Source organism: Bathycoccus prasinos, assembly GCF_002220235.1.
Source record: "Bathycoccus prasinos genomic : Chromosome_12".
Classification (NCBI taxonomy): Eukaryota; Viridiplantae; Chlorophyta; class Mamiellophyceae; order Mamiellales; family Bathycoccaceae; genus Bathycoccus; species Bathycoccus prasinos.
The window spans coordinates 169,184-186,583 of NC_023997.1; the positions used below are offsets into that span (position 1 = coordinate 169,184).

The following is a 17,400-nucleotide window of genomic DNA, read 5'->3' on the forward strand; positions in this document are numbered from 1 at the left end:
AACGACAAACAACAACTATATTGTAATTTTATCACACATTCATCAAAGAGTACGAAACGTATACAATCAAATTAAATCATCAATTTTACATCTCTCTCACGAATCCTTGCGCGTTGGTGAGAAACTGCAACAATCCAAACACCAACAAACCGCCGGGAAAGACCTTCGGTCCCGGCCAATCTAACGGATCGTCTTTCGTTTCGTTCAATCTATCAAACTCAATTTTAATCACGTATAAACACGCCAACGCGCCAACCGCTAACCCAATTGGCGTGACGACGTCGTTATCGCTGTTAATCAACGCGAACGCCGTAGCGCACCCGGCGATACCTGGCGCGAGTTTTGGCAAATCCGGTCGTCCGATAAAATCAGAAGGCATGCGCTGGGAATTCAGAACGCCTTCCGCGCCTAAAACTAAAGCCAAGGAGAGGTTTTGTTGCGCCACCGCGAGCGCGACTTGCGGGTCGATCGCTTTTGTTCGCATCGACGACGACGACGACGCTCTCCCTCCTCTCGTCGGAAAGAAAGAAGAAGTTAAAGAAGAAGTTAAAGAAGAAGAAGAAGTGTTTGGTTCTCTCGTTTTCATCGTCTTGGATTTTGTCGTCATCATCATTCTCGCGGGAGTAGTACTACTCGGAGTATAAATCGTCGACGACATCGCTTTTTATTATTAAAGGGGTGCGTGGTTTCTATTTCTTGCGTCGTGTTTTGCGCGTTTCTTTTCTCTCTACTCGTGTGTTGTTATTCTTAGCGCGCGTGCTGGGGAAGTGATGTTTGAAGATGATGAAGATGTTCCACGAGATATCTCTCTCCAAAAATCTGTGAAACTCATCCTTTGTCTCTTCTCCAAAAAACACACCAGAAGAGTCTCCTCCCTCTTTTGCCGTTTGCTCTGTCCGAAAAAAAAAATTCAAACTCTTCTCTCTTCTCTCTCGCAAAAAATATTCCTCTCCTCTTTCTCGCCTTTTCTCTGTCTGTACGAAAAGTCTCTCTTTTTGTTCTCTGTTTTTAGCGTGTGGCGGCATACTAAAAGTTGTTGTCGTTGGTGGTGTCTGTGTTCCAAAATCAACGCTCTCACACTCTCACTCTCTAACTCTAACTCTGTAACTCTCTCTCTCTCTGAAGAAGAATAAAAGAGCGCAAAACGAAGAGGAGGAAGAGCAGAGGAGGACTGATGAGTAGCGTTAAGATGGAAGACAACGAAGAAGAAGACAAAGAAGGAGAAGAATTGGACCGAACGGTCGTCGTGAACGATTCTCCGACGAAAAGTTTGAGTAAAGCTGATTATGCTGATGAAGAAAACGCGACGACGAAGAAGAAGAGCTTTACACCCATAAACGCGACGATGAACGAACGAATGAAGAAACTCTTCTCGAAAGAAAATCGAGAGATTTTCGCAAAGAACGCGAAAGAGACGACGTTTAAAGCGGGCACTTTGTTGCAAGACGTGTCGAGTAAATCGTTCGTGAAGATGAAAGAAAGTGTGCAGAAAATGAAAGAGTTGAGCGTTACTAAGAAGAATGCAGACGAGAACGAAAACGACGACGACGCGAAAGCGAAGAAACGCGTGGAACGAGGGATACGCGCGAGCACGACGGAAACGAATAACAACGCTGATATATTCTTGGACGTGGAGGACGACTTGCGGTTTCTCGGGTACGCGGACGGCGACCACGCGACGTTGGCGAAAGTTACGGTGATGAAATGGAGCGTGATGTTTCCTAGGTGTTTAGCAGTTGGAAGAGAAGATGGAACAATACGAGTGATTGTGTTTGGGAGTAAGAATGGTATGGATAATAGGGCAAAAAATAAGAAGAAGGAGAAGAACAAAGAGGCGAAAGAAGCGACGAGCGAGAAGCGCGCCGCTACGAATGATATTAGCCAGCAGCAAAAAGAAGAGGAAGAAGAAGGAAACGAGAAAAAACAACACAAGAAAGGAGGATCCGTGGCAGATAGAGTAGCGAGCATTGAAAAAGAACAAAAACAAGAAGAGGGACGAGATGGTGCATCAACGCCACCTCCGCCTACGACTGAAATCATTCTCTCGGACGACGAAGACGAAGAGAAAATGGACGAGTACAACGCGCACGGTGTCTCGCACGTGTTTGAGCTCGAAGATGTGTTCACCGAAGCCGTTTCGGATTTAGATTGGTCGTTAGATGGTTCAGCTTTGCTCGCGTGTTCCGCGAAAGGTAAAGAAATTCGCATGTATAAGCTCAACGATAACAATTCTGGGAACACAAACAACGCGACGAAATATTTTCGCTCGGGCACTCTCGAAGCTGTCGTACAAATATCAGAAAATCCAAGGAGCGTAAAGATACATCCGGTGAGAACGAACTTGGCGCTAATCACTACGAAACAGCGAAGTGTAATGTTAGCGGATGTGAACTCTTCGCAACCGCCGGACAGAGTTCGCGTGCAAGGTGATCCCGAAGCTGGATTGAAAGAAATTTGTTTCAACACGTCTGGGAGACTCGCGTATTTCGGCGACGACACCGGAAGAGTCTTTACGCTTTCCTGCATAGAACGGAAAGACTTTACGAAGAAGTTATCCATCTCGAAACTTCTGAATAAAGGTAAGAAAAGCAGTAACAACTCGTCGTTAGCGAAACAAACTGATCCAACTTCTCGACGGATAAAAGAAGAGAAGAACAAAAACGATATGCGTAGAAGTAATAGCAGTAGCGGCGATATGGCTTCAAAAGGCGGCGAAGGCGATGACAGCGGGGGAGGTGATCACGCCGCTGAAAATAACGATAATGCTAATAACGATAATAACAACAACGGAATTAACGGTGAAGCCTCTGAAAGTCCTGCCGCTCCTGCCGCTAAAAAGTCTTTGATGTCCGCGTTAAAACCGGAAGAGATTAAAGAAAAAGCGAAAGAGAAGGCGAATTTGATGGCGAAGCGCATGAAGGACGACGTGAAAGTGGCCATGAACAAAGTGAAGACTTACGCGAAAGAAAAAGCGACGAAGCCTTCCCAAGGATTTTCGCTCACGGTTTTGCACGTGAATAGTTTAGGCCAAGAGCGATCGCCCGTGTGCGCTTTATTTTGGTGCGCGTACGTTGCTTCGATCAACGCGCCCGTCCTCGCCGTGGCTACGGCAAACGGGAAAATTCGATTACTCAGAATTGTCGATTTAGGAACGTCTGGCGACCATTTAGTGCCAATTGCGACGGCATCTATGCCGTCGCAACGCGGTGGTTTTTCTTTTTGTCCGGCTAAAGTCTCCACCGCACCGCCGATGGTCGCCTCTCCGCGCGATAAAGTCACCGGTCTGGTGTGCGAAATTTTGCAAACGAAAAATTCGCTCTCGCAAAACGAGGAAGGCCAGGACGAGCGGAATTACGAGATCAAGCAAGTCCTCGAAACGCGAGAGGACGACACGTTCTTCAGCGATGGCGAAGATGAGACCAAGCAAGATAAACCAAAAACGCCCGCGCTCGCGTTTTGTGCGGATTCGTTCTCCTTTTCGAGCGACGGATTAAGATTAGCCGGTAGCAACGCGAACGGAAAAGTAGCGATTTGGACCAGTTTTGCGATGTAGTAGTCGCGAGCGCGTGTAAATTATGTTCAGAAGGTTTAGATTTGACTTAATAATAAATAAAGCTCGCGGTGTGAGAAACCACCCCGCTCGCCTCTAATTGTTCAAGTAGCGAAATATATACAACAACAACAATAAAGCCTTGTTCTTCGCAACAAACACCACTCTCTCTTTTGCTCTCTTTTTTTTATCAAACGCCGTACGTTTGTTTCAGTTTTTGCGCCACCGCCGGCTCTAAATGATTCCTCTCCAGTTGCGCCCATTGCTCCGCGCCGATGTGATTCTTGTACCCTTGCAAAACGTCGCGCATGGCCGAGGATACTTCTTGGCTTCTGCACTGTCTCCAAGACGCGATGGCTTCACAAATCTCTTTCAAGCAGTTCACGCCTCCGTTTGGATTCACTTTGATCAACTCGCACAAACCTTTGAACGCGTGTTCCTTCTCGACACCGTCTCGTAATCTTCGCATCGCAACGCACCACGTCGGAGCGATATTCTGCAAAGCCGACGCCAACTCTTCCGCGCACTGCATAGAGATTCTTCCTAGCGTAATCGCCGCGTTTTCACCCAAACTTCGATTGACCATTCGCATCTCGAGAATTCCCGCCAAAGATTCCGCAAACGCGCGAGCGTGAGGTTGCAACGCGCTCGGCTCGCATCGAATGGCTAACTCACCAGCTGCCCAGCACGCGTTGTTACAACAGGACACCGTCGCCGCAGTAATCATATCCGGAGCCAAGTTTTGCTTGGCCAAATCGAGAAACTCTCTCAACGATGGACTGACGTGTTGAGGGCACGCCTTGGAGACGTCCCCTAAAAGCGCAAACGCCGATCGTCTAATCGAGGGCGTATCATCCGCACACGTCGCCAGCAAGATCTCTCGCGTATGCGAATTCATCAACAGCGGTTCGCATTGTTGACCTAAACCTTCAGCTAACCCGGAAAGTAAATCTAAACCGACGAGGAGATGCTCGTGTATGTGCGCGTCGTGAGGAAGCTCATTTCTTCGCACCGCTTCTTTCTTCTGCAGTTCCGTCGTGCACAGTTGCGAGGCAGCCGCGAAAATATCCGGCGCATACTTCATGCATCCACTACCAGTACCGGCTACGACTGCTGTGATGCACTCTAAGAGGTGATAAGTTTCTGGATCGCCTTCTTGCGCGTTTTTCCATTTCTCCAACATTCTCGGAAGCAACTGATCGGCGTATTTTGGATCGGAAATCGAAGGACCGATGTACTCCGCCATGGTCTGTAAAGCGTCGTATAAGTTTCTCTGATTCTTTCTCTGATACCTCTCTAACGCCGCACTCAACGCTTGGACAATCTGTTCCGTCCATGGCGCGAGAAGTTCTCGACCTTCTTGTAAAGAGTTTGCCAAAGCGCCGCAGGCGCCCGCCTGAACTTTCTTGTTCTTGTCGACAATCTTGTTCAAAATTCCCATCAACACCGTTTGTAACTGTTGCAAACCAGCCGCGGAAGCTTCCGCGGTCGTTCCTGGAACGGCGTTAGGGTGATCAGCAGGCATGGCGGATCGACATAACCACGGAGAAAATCGAGACAATGTCCAACACGTCGTCGATCTCACCAAAGGTCTCGCGTCGTCCAACATCGGGTACAGGAAACCAACGAGCTGAGGCAGGTACTGCGCGAGACCGTTCGTGCACCCTTCCGCGACTGCACCCAACGCCAAAATCGCAGATTCTCGAATTCTCCAATTCTGATCCGCCAAACGTTGCTCAACCACTGGCAACATGATTTGCAAAAGCTCGTCGCCAAAGTGTAAAGAAAGCGTGTCTAAACCGCTCGCCGAAGATTTCCTTAAATTCCACGTCCCCCAATCGTCGTCGTCGTCGTCGTCGTATTCCTCGTCGCCATCTTTGCCGCCTTCACCGAACGATTTATCCTTTTGCGCACGAAACGTCGGTTTGATATCTTGATCTCGATCCGGTCTGTCTGCGTTCAACTCGTCCTCCTCGGCTTGCAACACTTCCTCGTCGTCTTCTTCGTACGCCATGTTTGTCAACAACACCGGGATTAAGTGCGGAGTGAACTCTCTCAAAATGTTCACAGACTCGGGTTCTAAATCTGCCTCAACGAACGCCGCCCAAAACTCGCACGATTCTACCGCCACGTCCGGGTCCGGATCCGTCTGCCTCTCCAACATGAAAGTAATAATCTCTCTTAAATTCGGCGTCATTTTTTCCGGCGCGATGTGAAGCAATTGCACTAAACCTTGACAGACGTATTTCCTCGCCACGTCGTCCGGGTCGTGCGCTAACGCGAACAAACCTCGTAAATAATCGTCCAACACGTCTCGTTTTTCCCTCGGCCAGGACGGCGCAATCATATTCAAAATCGCAATCGCGGATTGTCTCACCTTCCCGTCCGGATGTCCAAACAGTTGCAACGTTTTCGGAATGACTAAACTCGCCGGGCACTCTGGCAAACCAACTTGGTTCGCCGTGGCCACGTCGCTTTCTAAATACCCGTTCGTCTCTTCGCAAATTTTATACAACGCGTCCAACGCGCCGTCTAACGCGTTCGGGTCCTTCGAAGCGTCCAAATTTTCCGCAATCAATTGCCACAACTGCGGCGCCGATTGCCACCCTTTCTGTCGAACACATATCGCCAACGACGTCCCAACGACTCGTCTGACAATTCTCGACGGGTGCGTCATGCTCCCAGTCAGCGCGTCTCTGATGAACGACTCGTGCGGTTCCTCCGAAAACTGCCAAGTTGTCTTCAAGTTGTTCTTCAGCAAAAGACCGGCGGTTTGCCGAACGTCGTCCCCGTACGTCCCGTCTCCTTTACACAAAATCAACGCCAAATACGAGTTGAAATCCGGGAATTTCGAGCACTCCTGCAGTCTTTGGTACATCAACTGTTGGTTCGCGTTCGGTTGGATGTACTCTTGCAAGAGTTGTCCAACCTGTTGCACGCCTTCTTGCGCCGGTTGCCACGACGACGATGATGCCATTTTTCCTTTCCCGTTAATATTATTTACTTTTGTCTTCTTCTTCTACTTCCTTCCTATTTTCACGCCGCCCTCTACTGCTTTGCTTATTATTCTTAATTATTACTCTCTACTGTTGTTACTCCCTGTTTCTCTCTCTCTAATTCTCACTCCCACCTTCTGTCGTTATTCCTCGTTTCCTGTTCTTCTTCTTCTTCTTCTTCTTCTTCTTTTCTCGTAAAAGCAGCACGCGCGCACCCACTTCCTCTCTTCTCGCGTAACGCGTAAATGCTTTTTATAATCCACACGCGTAAAATGAGCAAACTCTTCTTTCGCTCTCACTCAAACTTCTCCTCTCTCTTTCTCTTACACACACACACACTTTCTCTCTCTCTCCCTGTGTGAAATCGCAAAAAGTCGCGTAAAAGGAGTGGTAGTGTAATAGTAGTGCGGTGTGTTTTTGTTGGTGTTGGTGGTGTGACGACGCGAGAAGAGATGAAAAAATGTGACGATGAGTGATGATGATGAGAATGAGATCGTGCGCGTTCGTGTCCTTTTTCTCTTCTTTTGCTCCTTTTTTGTGCTTGCAAAAAAAACAAAAAAATTCTCATCAAAACGCTGTTGTGCTGGATTTTGATGACAGGACGAGGAATAAATTTTTGCCTGACAGAGACAAAAGAGTGAAAAAAGAAGAGAGATTCTCCCATGAGAGAGAGAAAGAGAGAAAAGAAGAGAGACGAGAGCCTTTTGTCGCAATACACGACAAAAAAAATTGTTATATAGAACTATCATCATCATCATCATCATCATGAGAATACTGTTATTATGTCGCGCGAATAACAACATTTCTGCGAGTGCTACGACGACGAGTAGTACTACGACGAGTAGTACTACTGCGACGAAAAAGGTTTTGAGAGGAGGAGGAGGAAAAGCTTTGAGCAAAAGGAGCAGCAAAAGGAGTAATTCAGGAGGAAATTTCATCGTTTTCGCATCATCGACAAAAAAGAAACGCATCTTCATCGACGGCGAAGCGGGCACGACTGGGTTACAAGTCAGAGACCGCTTAGAAAAACGAGCATCGGGAGATATCGAGCTCATTCAACTTCCAGATAGTTTGAGAAAAGACGCCAAAGCGAGAGAAGAAGCGTTGAACGAAGCGGATTGTGCCATTTTATGTTTACCAGATGCGGCAGCCGTGGAAGCGGTGGCCTTGGTGACCAATCCAAACACGGTGATCATCGACGCGAGCACCGCGTACAGAACGAACGACGAGTGGACGTACGGGTTTCCGGAATTATCGAAAGAGCAACGGGAGAAAGTGAAAACGGCGAAGAGAATTTCCAATCCCGGATGTTACCCGACTGGATTTATCGGTTTGACGAAGCCGCTCGTGGAAAACGGGTTCATTCCGAAAGGGTTGCGAACGACCGTGAACGCCGTCAGTGGATATACCGGTGGTGGGAAACAGCTGATTGCTATTTATGAAAGTCCCGAGGCAGAACCGTACGGCGCGTACGGGTTCAACTTAAATCATAAGCACATCCCGGAAATGCGAAAATACGCGGGATTAGAGCACGAACCGATTTTCCAACCGGCGGTTGGGTCGTTCGCGCAAGGCATGTTGGTTTCCGTGCCGCTTTTTTACGACAACATGGCCAACGTTAAAAGCGGCAAGGAATTGCAAGAGTGTCTGAAAGAATGGTACAAAGACTCCGCGTTCGTCTCCGTTCGCGAGTATAACCAAACGGACGATTTAGAGCGAGGCGCGTTTTTACGCGCGGACGGTTTGCGAGACACGAATAAACTCGAGCTCTCCGTGTTTGCTAACGACGAGAAAGGCACGTGTTTGCTCGTCGCTCGCTTGGATAACTTGGGTAAAGGTGCCAGCGGAGCCGCCGTGCAAAACTTAAACTTGAGCTTAGGCTTAGACGAAACAGTTGGTTTATAATAACTTTAAAAAAAAGGTTTTCAATCGGCTATTTTTAGAGCTTCTGTGTAATGTATTTCTGCCTCACTCTCTCCTCTCTCTCTCCTCTCTCTCTCTCTCCTCTTCCTCCTCCTTTTAATAGTTTTGCTTTCAGACACCAGCATCATCCTCATGACCACGGCGACGACGACGATGAGAACAACGCGTGGTGATACGCATCATCATCCTCGACGTCGTCGTCGTCATCGTAAAAGTCATCATCATCACTCTCAAGACGATACGACAGTTAGGGGTGCCGGACAAGTCAAAAGAAAAGACGTCTTCATTGCGTACGCGTGCGCGTCGTACACCATCTGGGTTCTCATCTCCACGGTCGCGTGGATATCGCACTTAGGATACCGAGTTCCCTGGTTGCAACCACTGATTGCGGCGAAAGGGTACCCGAGTAACAGGAGTTGTCCAGAGGGGAAAATTTGGGAGTTTTTCAAGGAAAACGTGCCCACTGCTTTGGTGTTTGTCTTGCCGCACTCGCTCTTAACGCCGAAACGATTACGAACAATATTCGGTCGACACGGAAGATTATTATACAACGGCATGGCTGCGGTGACGTTGCATATGTTTTTACTCACGTTTAAACCGTTGAAGAGTCCAGTGCTGATGGAACTGCCCATCAAAAAAGAGATTCATAACTTTACGTCGATATCGATGTTGCTCTGCGCGGCGTACGCGTTTTGCCGAGCGCCGGAGACGTACGACATGCTCGGGGTGAATTCGTCTTTATCGAGAGGTGGGCCGAGAGCGCCGGCGAACATGGACGCGATTACGTGGATGGGCGTGTGCGCGTGGAGGAAAGGAGGCGTGTGGGGGTTCATAGCGTTTACTGGATTGTCTATATTACCGCAAACGTTGACTTTAGGGGATGTACTTTCCCGAGGCGTCGCCGCGACGTACTTGCGTTTACGGTCGAGATCGTTTCGAAGATGGGTTGGGTCTATTCCAGGTGCGCACCACGCGACGTGGATTTTACGAGCGACGTTGTTAACTTTAGCGTTATTCACCGCGTGGAGACTCGGTGAAATTAGCGGTCGAAACGCGTGCGTTATTGAATCTTTGGCGACGAGCTTAGCTTTGATTTTAACCGCCGCGGAGAAAGAAAGAGACCGAAGACAAAGATTGGCCAACGCGAAAAAAGAATTCTTAGGCGTCGAGAAGCAGAAGGAAGTGGAGAAGACCACCGGTAGCAGAAATAGCAGCAGTAGTAGTCACCATCATCATCACCGTCATCATCACAGCGGAAACGTGGGGGTCCATCATCGATATTCCCACCATATTGCCAAACGGGTGCAACAACAACAACAACGCGGAGAGAGAGTCTCCGAAGGAGGGGCTCCGCAGGCAGCGCAAAGGACCAGTAAGCCGCACGCTGCCGCACCGGCGTCCGCAGCGAGCGAGTGAGATGATGATTAAGATGACGACGCTAAATATTTATTTATAGCAGCCCCTGACACGAACGAAACGCCAAAATTTAAGACACAGTACGCTCATTTATTTAACGCGCGCGTTTAAGAGAGGAAGCGGAATTAGACGAAAAAAATGGCGCCTCCTCCTCTTTCTTCTCGGTCAGTCGCCGAAGGCCCGCCGTTCGAAGAATTAGAACCTCCTCTGCGGGCACAAACCTTATCTATTCTCAAATCTCTCGCGTTCGTAAATTCCACTCCGGTGCAAGCCGCCGTCATTGGTTTACTCGGGAAAAACAAAGACGTGAGCGTGGAAGCGTGCACGGGATCGGGGAAAACGCTCGCGTTCGTGTTACCGATGATTGAGATATTGTGGAAGGCGAACAAGGAGAGCAAGTTTAAGAAACACTCAATCGGGGCGGTGATCGTATCGCCGACGAGAGAGCTGGCGAGGCAAATTCGAGACGTGGCGGAGCCGTTTTTAGAGAGTTTAAGGGCAATAGCGGACGAAGAGGACGAGGAAAGCAAAGAACACTCGAAATTTAATCCGGACGTTAAACCAATGCTGTTAGTCGGTGGAGGCGCACAAACTGTCGCGGACGATCTCAAACGGTTCAGCGAACGAGGGTCGCTGTGTTTAATCGGCACGCCCGGGCGGATGTTGGACGTGTTGACGAAAGCGAGAGATTTAGACGCGAAGAGGTGCGAGTTATTGGTGTTGGACGAGGCAGACAGAGTTTTAGGTATGGGCTTCGCGAAAACTCTGAACTCGATTATTGGGATGTTGCCGAAACAGAGAAGAACTGGGTTGTTTTCGGCGACGCAGACGGAGGAGTTGGAGGAGTTGGCGAGAGCCGGGTTGCGGAATCCAGTCCGGGTGACGGTGAGAGATTCAAACGCGGCAGCGGCGGCAGCAGCAGCGGGTGGAGGAAAGGAAAATAAAACAGATAAGAAGAAAGGAGCGATAGGAGCTGGTGCGGGGAGTAAATTGCCGATGCAGTTGGAATTGTCGTATAGAATTTGCGAAACCGTCGACGCCAAGATTTTCCGATTAGCGGAATTTTTAAAGGCGAAGAAAGGGAGGAAGATCATTGTGTATTTCCTCACGTGCGCGTGCGTGGATTACTATCAGAAAGCTTTGGATGCGCTTTTAGATGTCGGTAGTGGTAGTAAAAAGAATAATAATAATAACAATAGTAGTAGCAATAAGAAGAAGAAAACGACGAAAAATGGCAACGACAGTAGAATAGAAATTTTCGCTTTACACGGCAAAATGAAGCAGGCGCAGCGAGAGCAAACTTTAGAGAATTTCGCGGAGAATAAAGAGAACGATGAAGAAAACGGCGTTGAATCATCCATTTTGCTCACAACAGACGTTGCCGCGAGAGGTTTAGATATTCCCGGCGTCGATTGGATCGTCCAGTTTGATATGCCGCAAGATCCGTCCGCGTTTACTCACAGAGTTGGAAGAACCGCTCGAATGGGCGCAAAAGGTAGCGCCTTGGCGTTATTGACGAAAGAGGAAAGCTCATACGTAGCATTCTTGAAAATTAGAGGCGTTCATTTACGCAGAGATGGTAATTGCAGATTCGCGGATGGCGATAACGGCGATGGCGAAGAAGAAGAAGAAGAAGAGGATTTGGATGCAGTCGTAGAAGAAGACGCAAACGGCGCGAGAGAAGTGTACGACACGCTTCGAGCGCTCTCTAAACGCGATCGCGAAGCGATGGAAAAAGGCGTCAGAGCTTTCGTATCGTACGTTCGAGGGTATAAAGAACACCACTGTCGATTTATCTTTCGCTTGAAAGAGCTACACTTGGCAAAATTAGCAAACGCCATGGGACTTTTGCGTTTACCGAAGATGAAGGAAATTCGCAAAGCGGCGAAGAATACGCTCGAAGGATTCGAAGAGTGCGTCGATGTCAACATCGAAGAGATTCCGTACTTGGATCTTCAGAGAGAAAAACAGCGCAAAATACAGCTCGAAAAAGATCGCGAGGAGAAGGAAGCGCGAGGAGAGGAAGAAGACGACGACGACGCTCGAAGGAAGAAGGAGAGTCGCGGAAATAACGAAAGGAAAAAAGAGAATAAACCAGAAAAGAAGCTCACCGCGCACAAACGTCGTCAAATCGAAACGCGAGAGGAATTAGACGAACTAGACGACGATTACAGAGCTCTGAAAAAGTGGAAGAAGGGCAAAATTTCCGAAGAGGAGTTTGAATTTGAGCTCGGATGGGACGAGAACCCCAACCAAGCCGGGAAAGTCAGAATCAAAGAAGGCGAGAAAGACGAGAATAACTTTTTAGCGCATCCTTCGTCTTCCGGAAAGCAACAGCAGAGAAAAGAAGACTTTTACCGAAACGGCGACGATTTATGGATGAAGGAGAAGAAAAAACCTAAGCACGTGAAACAATCGAAAGGTGGCCAAGGGAAGAAGTATCAGAAAGCGAGAGATCGAGCAGCCGCGAAAGCTAAATAATGATTAAATCTCTATCTTCTAAATTTCTAACTCGTACACTCTCTCGGGGAATCTTGGTGTTTATACCTCGAACATATCGTCATTCCAACGTCCATTTTCTCCAAAGTCTGTAAGAACATGCCTTGATAATTGAACGAGTGCGCGTCGTCCGCGCCGGTGACTTTATCGTGGTAATGGTACGGAACCGTATGCACCGCGTGATGCGGAATATCCGTATGAAATCCGTATACTCTCACGCTATCGCACACAGCAAACGCTAAGAGTAATCCTTCGATACCACTCGGTGGGGCGTTTCGTCCTTCTGCGTTGACAAGATTTGCACCGGACAATCGAGCGTACACTCTGCGATACAATTCTCGAGCGCGAAGACTTAACGTCGGATCCATGTACAAAATCGGCGACGTCGACTTTTTACAGACGTTTCGAAACGAGCGTTTCGCGCCGCTTCCAAACAACAGCAACGCTTCGCTTTCAGCCCACGGTCCTTTCGGTCCTTTATCTGCCACGTGTCTCGACCATTGGTTATTGATTAATCTAAACGTGGTTTTGCGTCCGACGTATTTCTCAAATCCACTCGTCGGCCCGTCGTTGAATCGAATTACAATGTCCGCACCATCAATCCCGTAGCCTTGGTTTTGATCCCGCATGTTGACTCCACCGTTACCGACGACAGCGCAAGTTTTACCGCGCCTCGTAAAATCCATCTCCGGTATGCACCCGTCCGCTTCTAAATTTTCAGCCAAATCCTTTCCAAACGCCTTCTCCGCGTACGGAAGCGTGTGCACCATGAGTTGCGGCGCTCTCGCGGCTTTCCAAAGTCCGTTTTTTGGCACTTGTATCCCGTCCATGAGATCCTTCAAATCCGTTATATCTTTAAAAGCCAACTTTTGGGATTTAATATCCTCTGCGGCTGCTTTAGACTTTCCCGTCGGCGCGCAGAACGCGTGCGCGGCGACCCGCTTTTCTTCGCCTCCGTCCGCGCGCTCTTCCTCCTCTCCGCCGTGCTCTTCTTCTTCTTCTTTTTCTCCTCCTCCTGCATCTCCTGCTATTGCTACTCCTCCCTCTTCTTCTTCTCCTTCCTCTTCTTCTCTTTCAATCTCCTCCTCCTTCTCCTTCTCCTCGTCGTCTTCCTCGTCTTCCTCTTCACCGCCTCCTTTATTCGATTGCACTAAAACTTCCACGCGACTCGGCACCATGAAATCTTCGAACGCTTTCAAATGTGCATCTTTCGTCCACGCGCCGACGTGCGGCTTCACCGGTATGAACGAGTGCGCGTGGTGTTGCTCCTGAGGGTGATGGTGAGATTTCCCCGAGTTTCTCGTCGTCGTCGCGTGACTTTTTGTGCTCGTACTCGCCGGCGTCTTCTTCGCATCGTCAGCGTCTTCACCTCCTGAATATTTCACTCGCACTGCGTTCGGGGACATCTTCTTCTCTTTCTCAACTTCCTTCTCTCGAAACTCTCGAACGTCGGATAGGTTTGAAATTCTCCCATCAGAGTCTCGTTTGAACTGTTTCAAGTAACTCTCGTTCGGTGTAAGAATCCCGGCCGAAAGTGGTGGTTGGTTCCAGTAACACGCGAAGCACAGCACGAGGAGCACGACGAAAAGGATTTTGTCTCTTCTTTTAGTGCGTGTCATCGCTTTCCCTTTCGCGGGTGGGTTTTTCTCGTAGTCAACCCTTTTTGGCCCAAAAGTCGAATTTGCGGACTCGAGGTCTTCGGCGACGGGGCGATGCTCCGCGACGCGCGAACGCATCGTTGAACTCGTGTCTTTTTTGCGTGCGCGTGGATTTGTGATGGATTCGATTGAATGCTCGAACTGAAAATGTTCTCTCTGCTATTATACGCAATAATCATTCCTATTAGTATAACTACTTATCTGTTGTATCATTTCTCTTCATTTCTCTTCGACGTTTTACGCAAAACGTTGGACCATTTCTCCAGGAGCTCGTTTACGTCGCCGTTCATCCGCGTGCCTTTCCCGCCCCAGACGAGCATATCGGTCAAATCCGTGTTTAACCCGTCGCCTACTTTTCGAACGATTTTAAATCCTAAGCGTTCGTAATATTTCACCAACTTTGGCGCGTATTCGTTCCCGTCGTCGATGGATAACAACTCAGCTTTCGTGCACCCTGCATCTCTACCTAACCGTAAGCTTTCGCACCCGAGCAAGATGCTCACGCCGAACGTCGACTTTAACATTTTTCTCTCTTCCTCGGTACACTGCGAGTTTATTCGCGAATTATACACCCGCATGGTATCCAAATGTAAGATTCGAAACGGAAACGGGGCTATGAAACCGTCGTGCGTGGCTATGACGGACATGTCTTCGCTCTCCTTTTCCAAAACTTCCCCGTCCGCGTTGACGACTTCTATTCTTTTATCTTCGATTTTCCTCCTCGCGGTTATCTTGAAAAACGGTCCAACCGTTTCCGTGGATAACTGTAACCCTTTAAGTCGGGCGATTTCATCCAGCTCTTCTTTCGTGACGTACGATGATGGCGACTCCGACGACGACGACGAAACAGTCACCGCTCTTCGATGATTACTTCTGCTCGTTTTTGTCGCCTCTGATGCTCTTCCTCGTCGTCCTCGTCGTCCTCGTTGGCAAAAACTGTTGTTCAAAGTCGTTAATTTTTTATCATCGAAAGAAGAAAAAGAACACCAACAGCAATTGCTGCTCACGCTTTTCTGCTGCGATGAGAACAGAAACATCGCCGTCGAAAACTGTGTCGTCGTCGTCCTCCTCTTTTCTTTTGTTGTTGTTGTTGTGCGCTGTTCGTAGTATTAATACTACGAACACGAACACTCCTCGCGTTGTTCATCTTGCATTTTTAATACCATCACACTGGGAAATTTGTCCGGAGTCTTTCGAGCATTGGGCAGGTTTTTGAATATTCTCACGTCAGAATTTCCGCACAATACTAAACACGTACACATACAACACTTTGTGTGCCTTCTCGTGAACGCGATGATGATGATGAAACCAACGACGACGACGTGTTCTTCCTCCTCCTCTGTTTCCTCCTCGTCGTCGTCCTTGTCGTCGTCCTCTCTGTTGCGTTCTTCTAAATCGTTTTTTGGTAAGACTTCTTCTTCGACGCAAAAGTCGTTTTCCAAGAGCGCTTCTTTCAAATCATTTTCATCGTCATCATCATCTTCGGGAAGAAGAAGAAGAAGAAGACAAAGAAGCTCTCGAGGAGGAGAAGGACAAGATGTGGTTGTTCGCGCTGCTCAGTCGTCGAAAGATAACGAAGATGAAGATGATGACTACGAAACAGAAGAAGAAGAACAGTACGAGTGGGAAGTGGGAGGACCGAACGATGTTCCAATCCCTCACCTGATGAACATATACAAAGGCGAGAAACCTTTGAAACCGTTGCAAACTTCCTTCTGCGCGCCACATTCGAAGACGTGTTTGCCGAGGCACAATAAAACGACGACGAGAAGGTATTTTCGCAGCGATAAGAAATCGAACGTGAAATTCTTCGTTGACCCGGGAGATCGGGTGGTTTTACACTCGTTGGCGTTCGCGACGTCGTTGTCGCCGGATTCCACGTGCGAATTGCCGACGGAAGCGGACGAAGGAATGTCTTCTTCTTCGTCTTCGTACGAGAACACGTCGAGTTGTACGTTTACGCCGCAGTGGGTGGTTCGGGCCGGGCCGAGAGAGAAGGTGTATTTTGCCCCGGAGGAAGTGCACGCGGCGATTGTCACGTGCGGTGGGTTGTGTCCGGGGATTAACGACGTCATTCGATCCATCGTCGGGACTTTAGAGGAAGGCTACGGGGTGTCAAAGATTTCAGGCATTCGATATGGGTTCAGCGGGTTTTGGGAGGAAGGTTTTGAGAACATAGAATTATCGAAGAAAGCGGTGAGGAAAGCGCACAAGCAAGGCGGGAGTATCTTAGGATCAGCTCGAGGCGGTGGTGACGTCGATAAGATTGTCGACAGCATTTTAAGACAAGGGATCAACATGCTGTTTGTTATCGGCGGAAACGGGTCCCACGCCGGCGCGAATGCCATCTCCGCCGAATGCGCGAGAAGAGGAAGTTTAGTCTCCGTCGTTGGCGTCCCGAAAACGATCGATAATGATATTTTACTTTTGGATAAAACCTTCGGTTTCGATACCGCGGTTGAAGAGGCGCAAAAAGCTATTCAAGCGGCTACGATTGAAGCGCAATCTGCGCTGAGAGGGGTTGGCGTCGTGAAACTCATGGGCAGACAATCTGGATTTATTTCCATGTACGCCACTTTAGCCTCCGGTGATGTAGATATTTGTTTGATTCCAGAGGTGGACTTTGACGTCCACGGAGAAAACGGCGTCATCGAGCACGTGAAGGATCTTTTAGACGAGCAAGGCCACTGCGTCCTCGTCATCGCGGAAGGCGCCGGGCAAGAGTTCGTAAAAGTCTCGGGCACGGACGCAGGCGGAAACCCTCTCCTTGGTGATATTGGACCGTGGTTGTGCAAAGAAATCAAAAAAGAAACGAAATGCGACGTAAAATATATCGATCCAACGTACATGGTTCGCGGTTGCGTCGCCAACGCGCACGATGCGATCATGTGTAACGTCTTGGGTCAAAACGCAGTCCACGGCGCGTTTGCCGGCTTTACCGGAATCACCATCGGTTACGTAAACACGCACTGCGTATACCTTCCCATCCCGATGATTATCGAGAAAGAGCGATTGGTCGACCCGAAAGGAAGGATGTGGCACAGAATGTTGACGAGTACTGGGCAACCCGATTTCAAAGAATACGAAGACGACGAAGACGAAGACGCGTCCAAGGAGAACAACATCCCGGACAAGGAGATCTTCGAACCCGTGCGTTGAGATACTCATTGATTATATTATTATTATTATAACGCACTCCTCCGTAGTGCTCTAGCCACCCGATGTAACTTTATTAAAGAGATAATAATAATAATAATAATAATAATAATAGCGTCCTCTTCCAGGTATCTTACTTTTACTTTATCTCCTCCCTAAAGCTGCTGCTGCTGCTCCCGCTGAGAAAGAGCTTGTACGTGTT

The 17,400-nt window shown here is 48.6% G+C and overlaps 9 protein-coding genes across 9 annotated transcripts; 5 read left to right on the plus strand and 4 right to left on the minus strand.

Annotated features, from left to right (window-relative positions):
• Positions 1-85: 85 nt before the first annotated feature.
• Bathy12g00900 (predicted protein) lies at positions 86-658 on the minus strand (the record flags this gene model as incomplete). Its single annotated transcript, XM_007509919.1, has 1 exon — positions 86-658. The coding sequence occupies one exon, from the start codon at positions 656-658 to the stop codon at positions 86-88; it is 573 nt and encodes a 190-aa protein (XP_007509981.1).
• Positions 659-1,189: 531 nt separating this feature from the next.
• Bathy12g00910 (unknown protein) lies at positions 1,190-3,553 on the plus strand (the record flags this gene model as incomplete). Its single annotated transcript, XM_007509920.1, has 1 exon — positions 1,190-3,553. One exon carries the CDS (start codon positions 1,190-1,192, stop codon positions 3,551-3,553), a length of 2,364 nt encoding a protein of 787 aa, XP_007509982.1.
• A 187-nt stretch (positions 3,554-3,740) lies between these two features.
• Bathy12g00920 (predicted protein) lies at positions 3,741-6,527 on the minus strand (the record flags this gene model as incomplete). Its single annotated transcript, XM_007509956.1, has 1 exon — positions 3,741-6,527. One exon carries the CDS (start codon positions 6,525-6,527, stop codon positions 3,741-3,743), a length of 2,787 nt encoding a protein of 928 aa, XP_007510018.1.
• Positions 6,528-7,311: 784 nt separating this feature from the next.
• On the plus strand, positions 7,312-8,451 carry Bathy12g00930 (N-acetyl-gamma-glutamyl-phosphate reductase; the record flags this gene model as incomplete). Its single annotated transcript, XM_007509663.1, has 1 exon — positions 7,312-8,451. One exon carries the CDS (start codon positions 7,312-7,314, stop codon positions 8,449-8,451), a length of 1,140 nt encoding a protein of 379 aa, XP_007509725.1.
• A 150-nt stretch (positions 8,452-8,601) lies between these two features.
• On the plus strand, positions 8,602-9,885 carry Bathy12g00940 (predicted protein; the record flags this gene model as incomplete). Its single annotated transcript, XM_007509734.1, has 1 exon — positions 8,602-9,885. The coding sequence occupies one exon, from the start codon at positions 8,602-8,604 to the stop codon at positions 9,883-9,885; it is 1,284 nt and encodes a 427-aa protein (XP_007509796.1).
• A 138-nt stretch (positions 9,886-10,023) lies between these two features.
• Bathy12g00950 (predicted protein) lies at positions 10,024-12,366 on the plus strand (the record flags this gene model as incomplete). Its single annotated transcript, XM_007509800.1, has 1 exon — positions 10,024-12,366. The coding sequence occupies one exon, from the start codon at positions 10,024-10,026 to the stop codon at positions 12,364-12,366; it is 2,343 nt and encodes a 780-aa protein (XP_007509862.1).
• Positions 12,367-12,426: 60 nt separating this feature from the next.
• Positions 12,427-14,120, minus strand: Bathy12g00960 (type 2 lactosamine alpha-2,3-sialyltransferase; the record flags this gene model as incomplete). Its single annotated transcript, XM_007509978.1, has 2 exons — positions 12,427-12,487; positions 12,547-14,120. 2 exons carry the CDS (start codon positions 14,118-14,120, stop codon positions 12,427-12,429), a joined length of 1,635 nt encoding a protein of 544 aa, XP_007510040.1.
• A 131-nt stretch (positions 14,121-14,251) lies between these two features.
• Bathy12g00970 (predicted protein) lies at positions 14,252-15,079 on the minus strand (the record flags this gene model as incomplete). The annotated part of the gene is made up of 1 exon (XM_007509632.1): positions 14,252-15,079. The coding sequence occupies one exon, from the start codon at positions 15,077-15,079 to the stop codon at positions 14,252-14,254; it is 828 nt and encodes a 275-aa protein (XP_007509694.1).
• Positions 15,080-15,335: 256 nt separating this feature from the next.
• Positions 15,336-17,201, plus strand: Bathy12g00980 (predicted protein; the record flags this gene model as incomplete). Its single annotated transcript, XM_007509782.1, has 1 exon — positions 15,336-17,201. The coding sequence occupies one exon, from the start codon at positions 15,336-15,338 to the stop codon at positions 17,199-17,201; it is 1,866 nt and encodes a 621-aa protein (XP_007509844.1).
• Between the last annotated feature and the right edge of the window lie 199 nt (positions 17,202-17,400).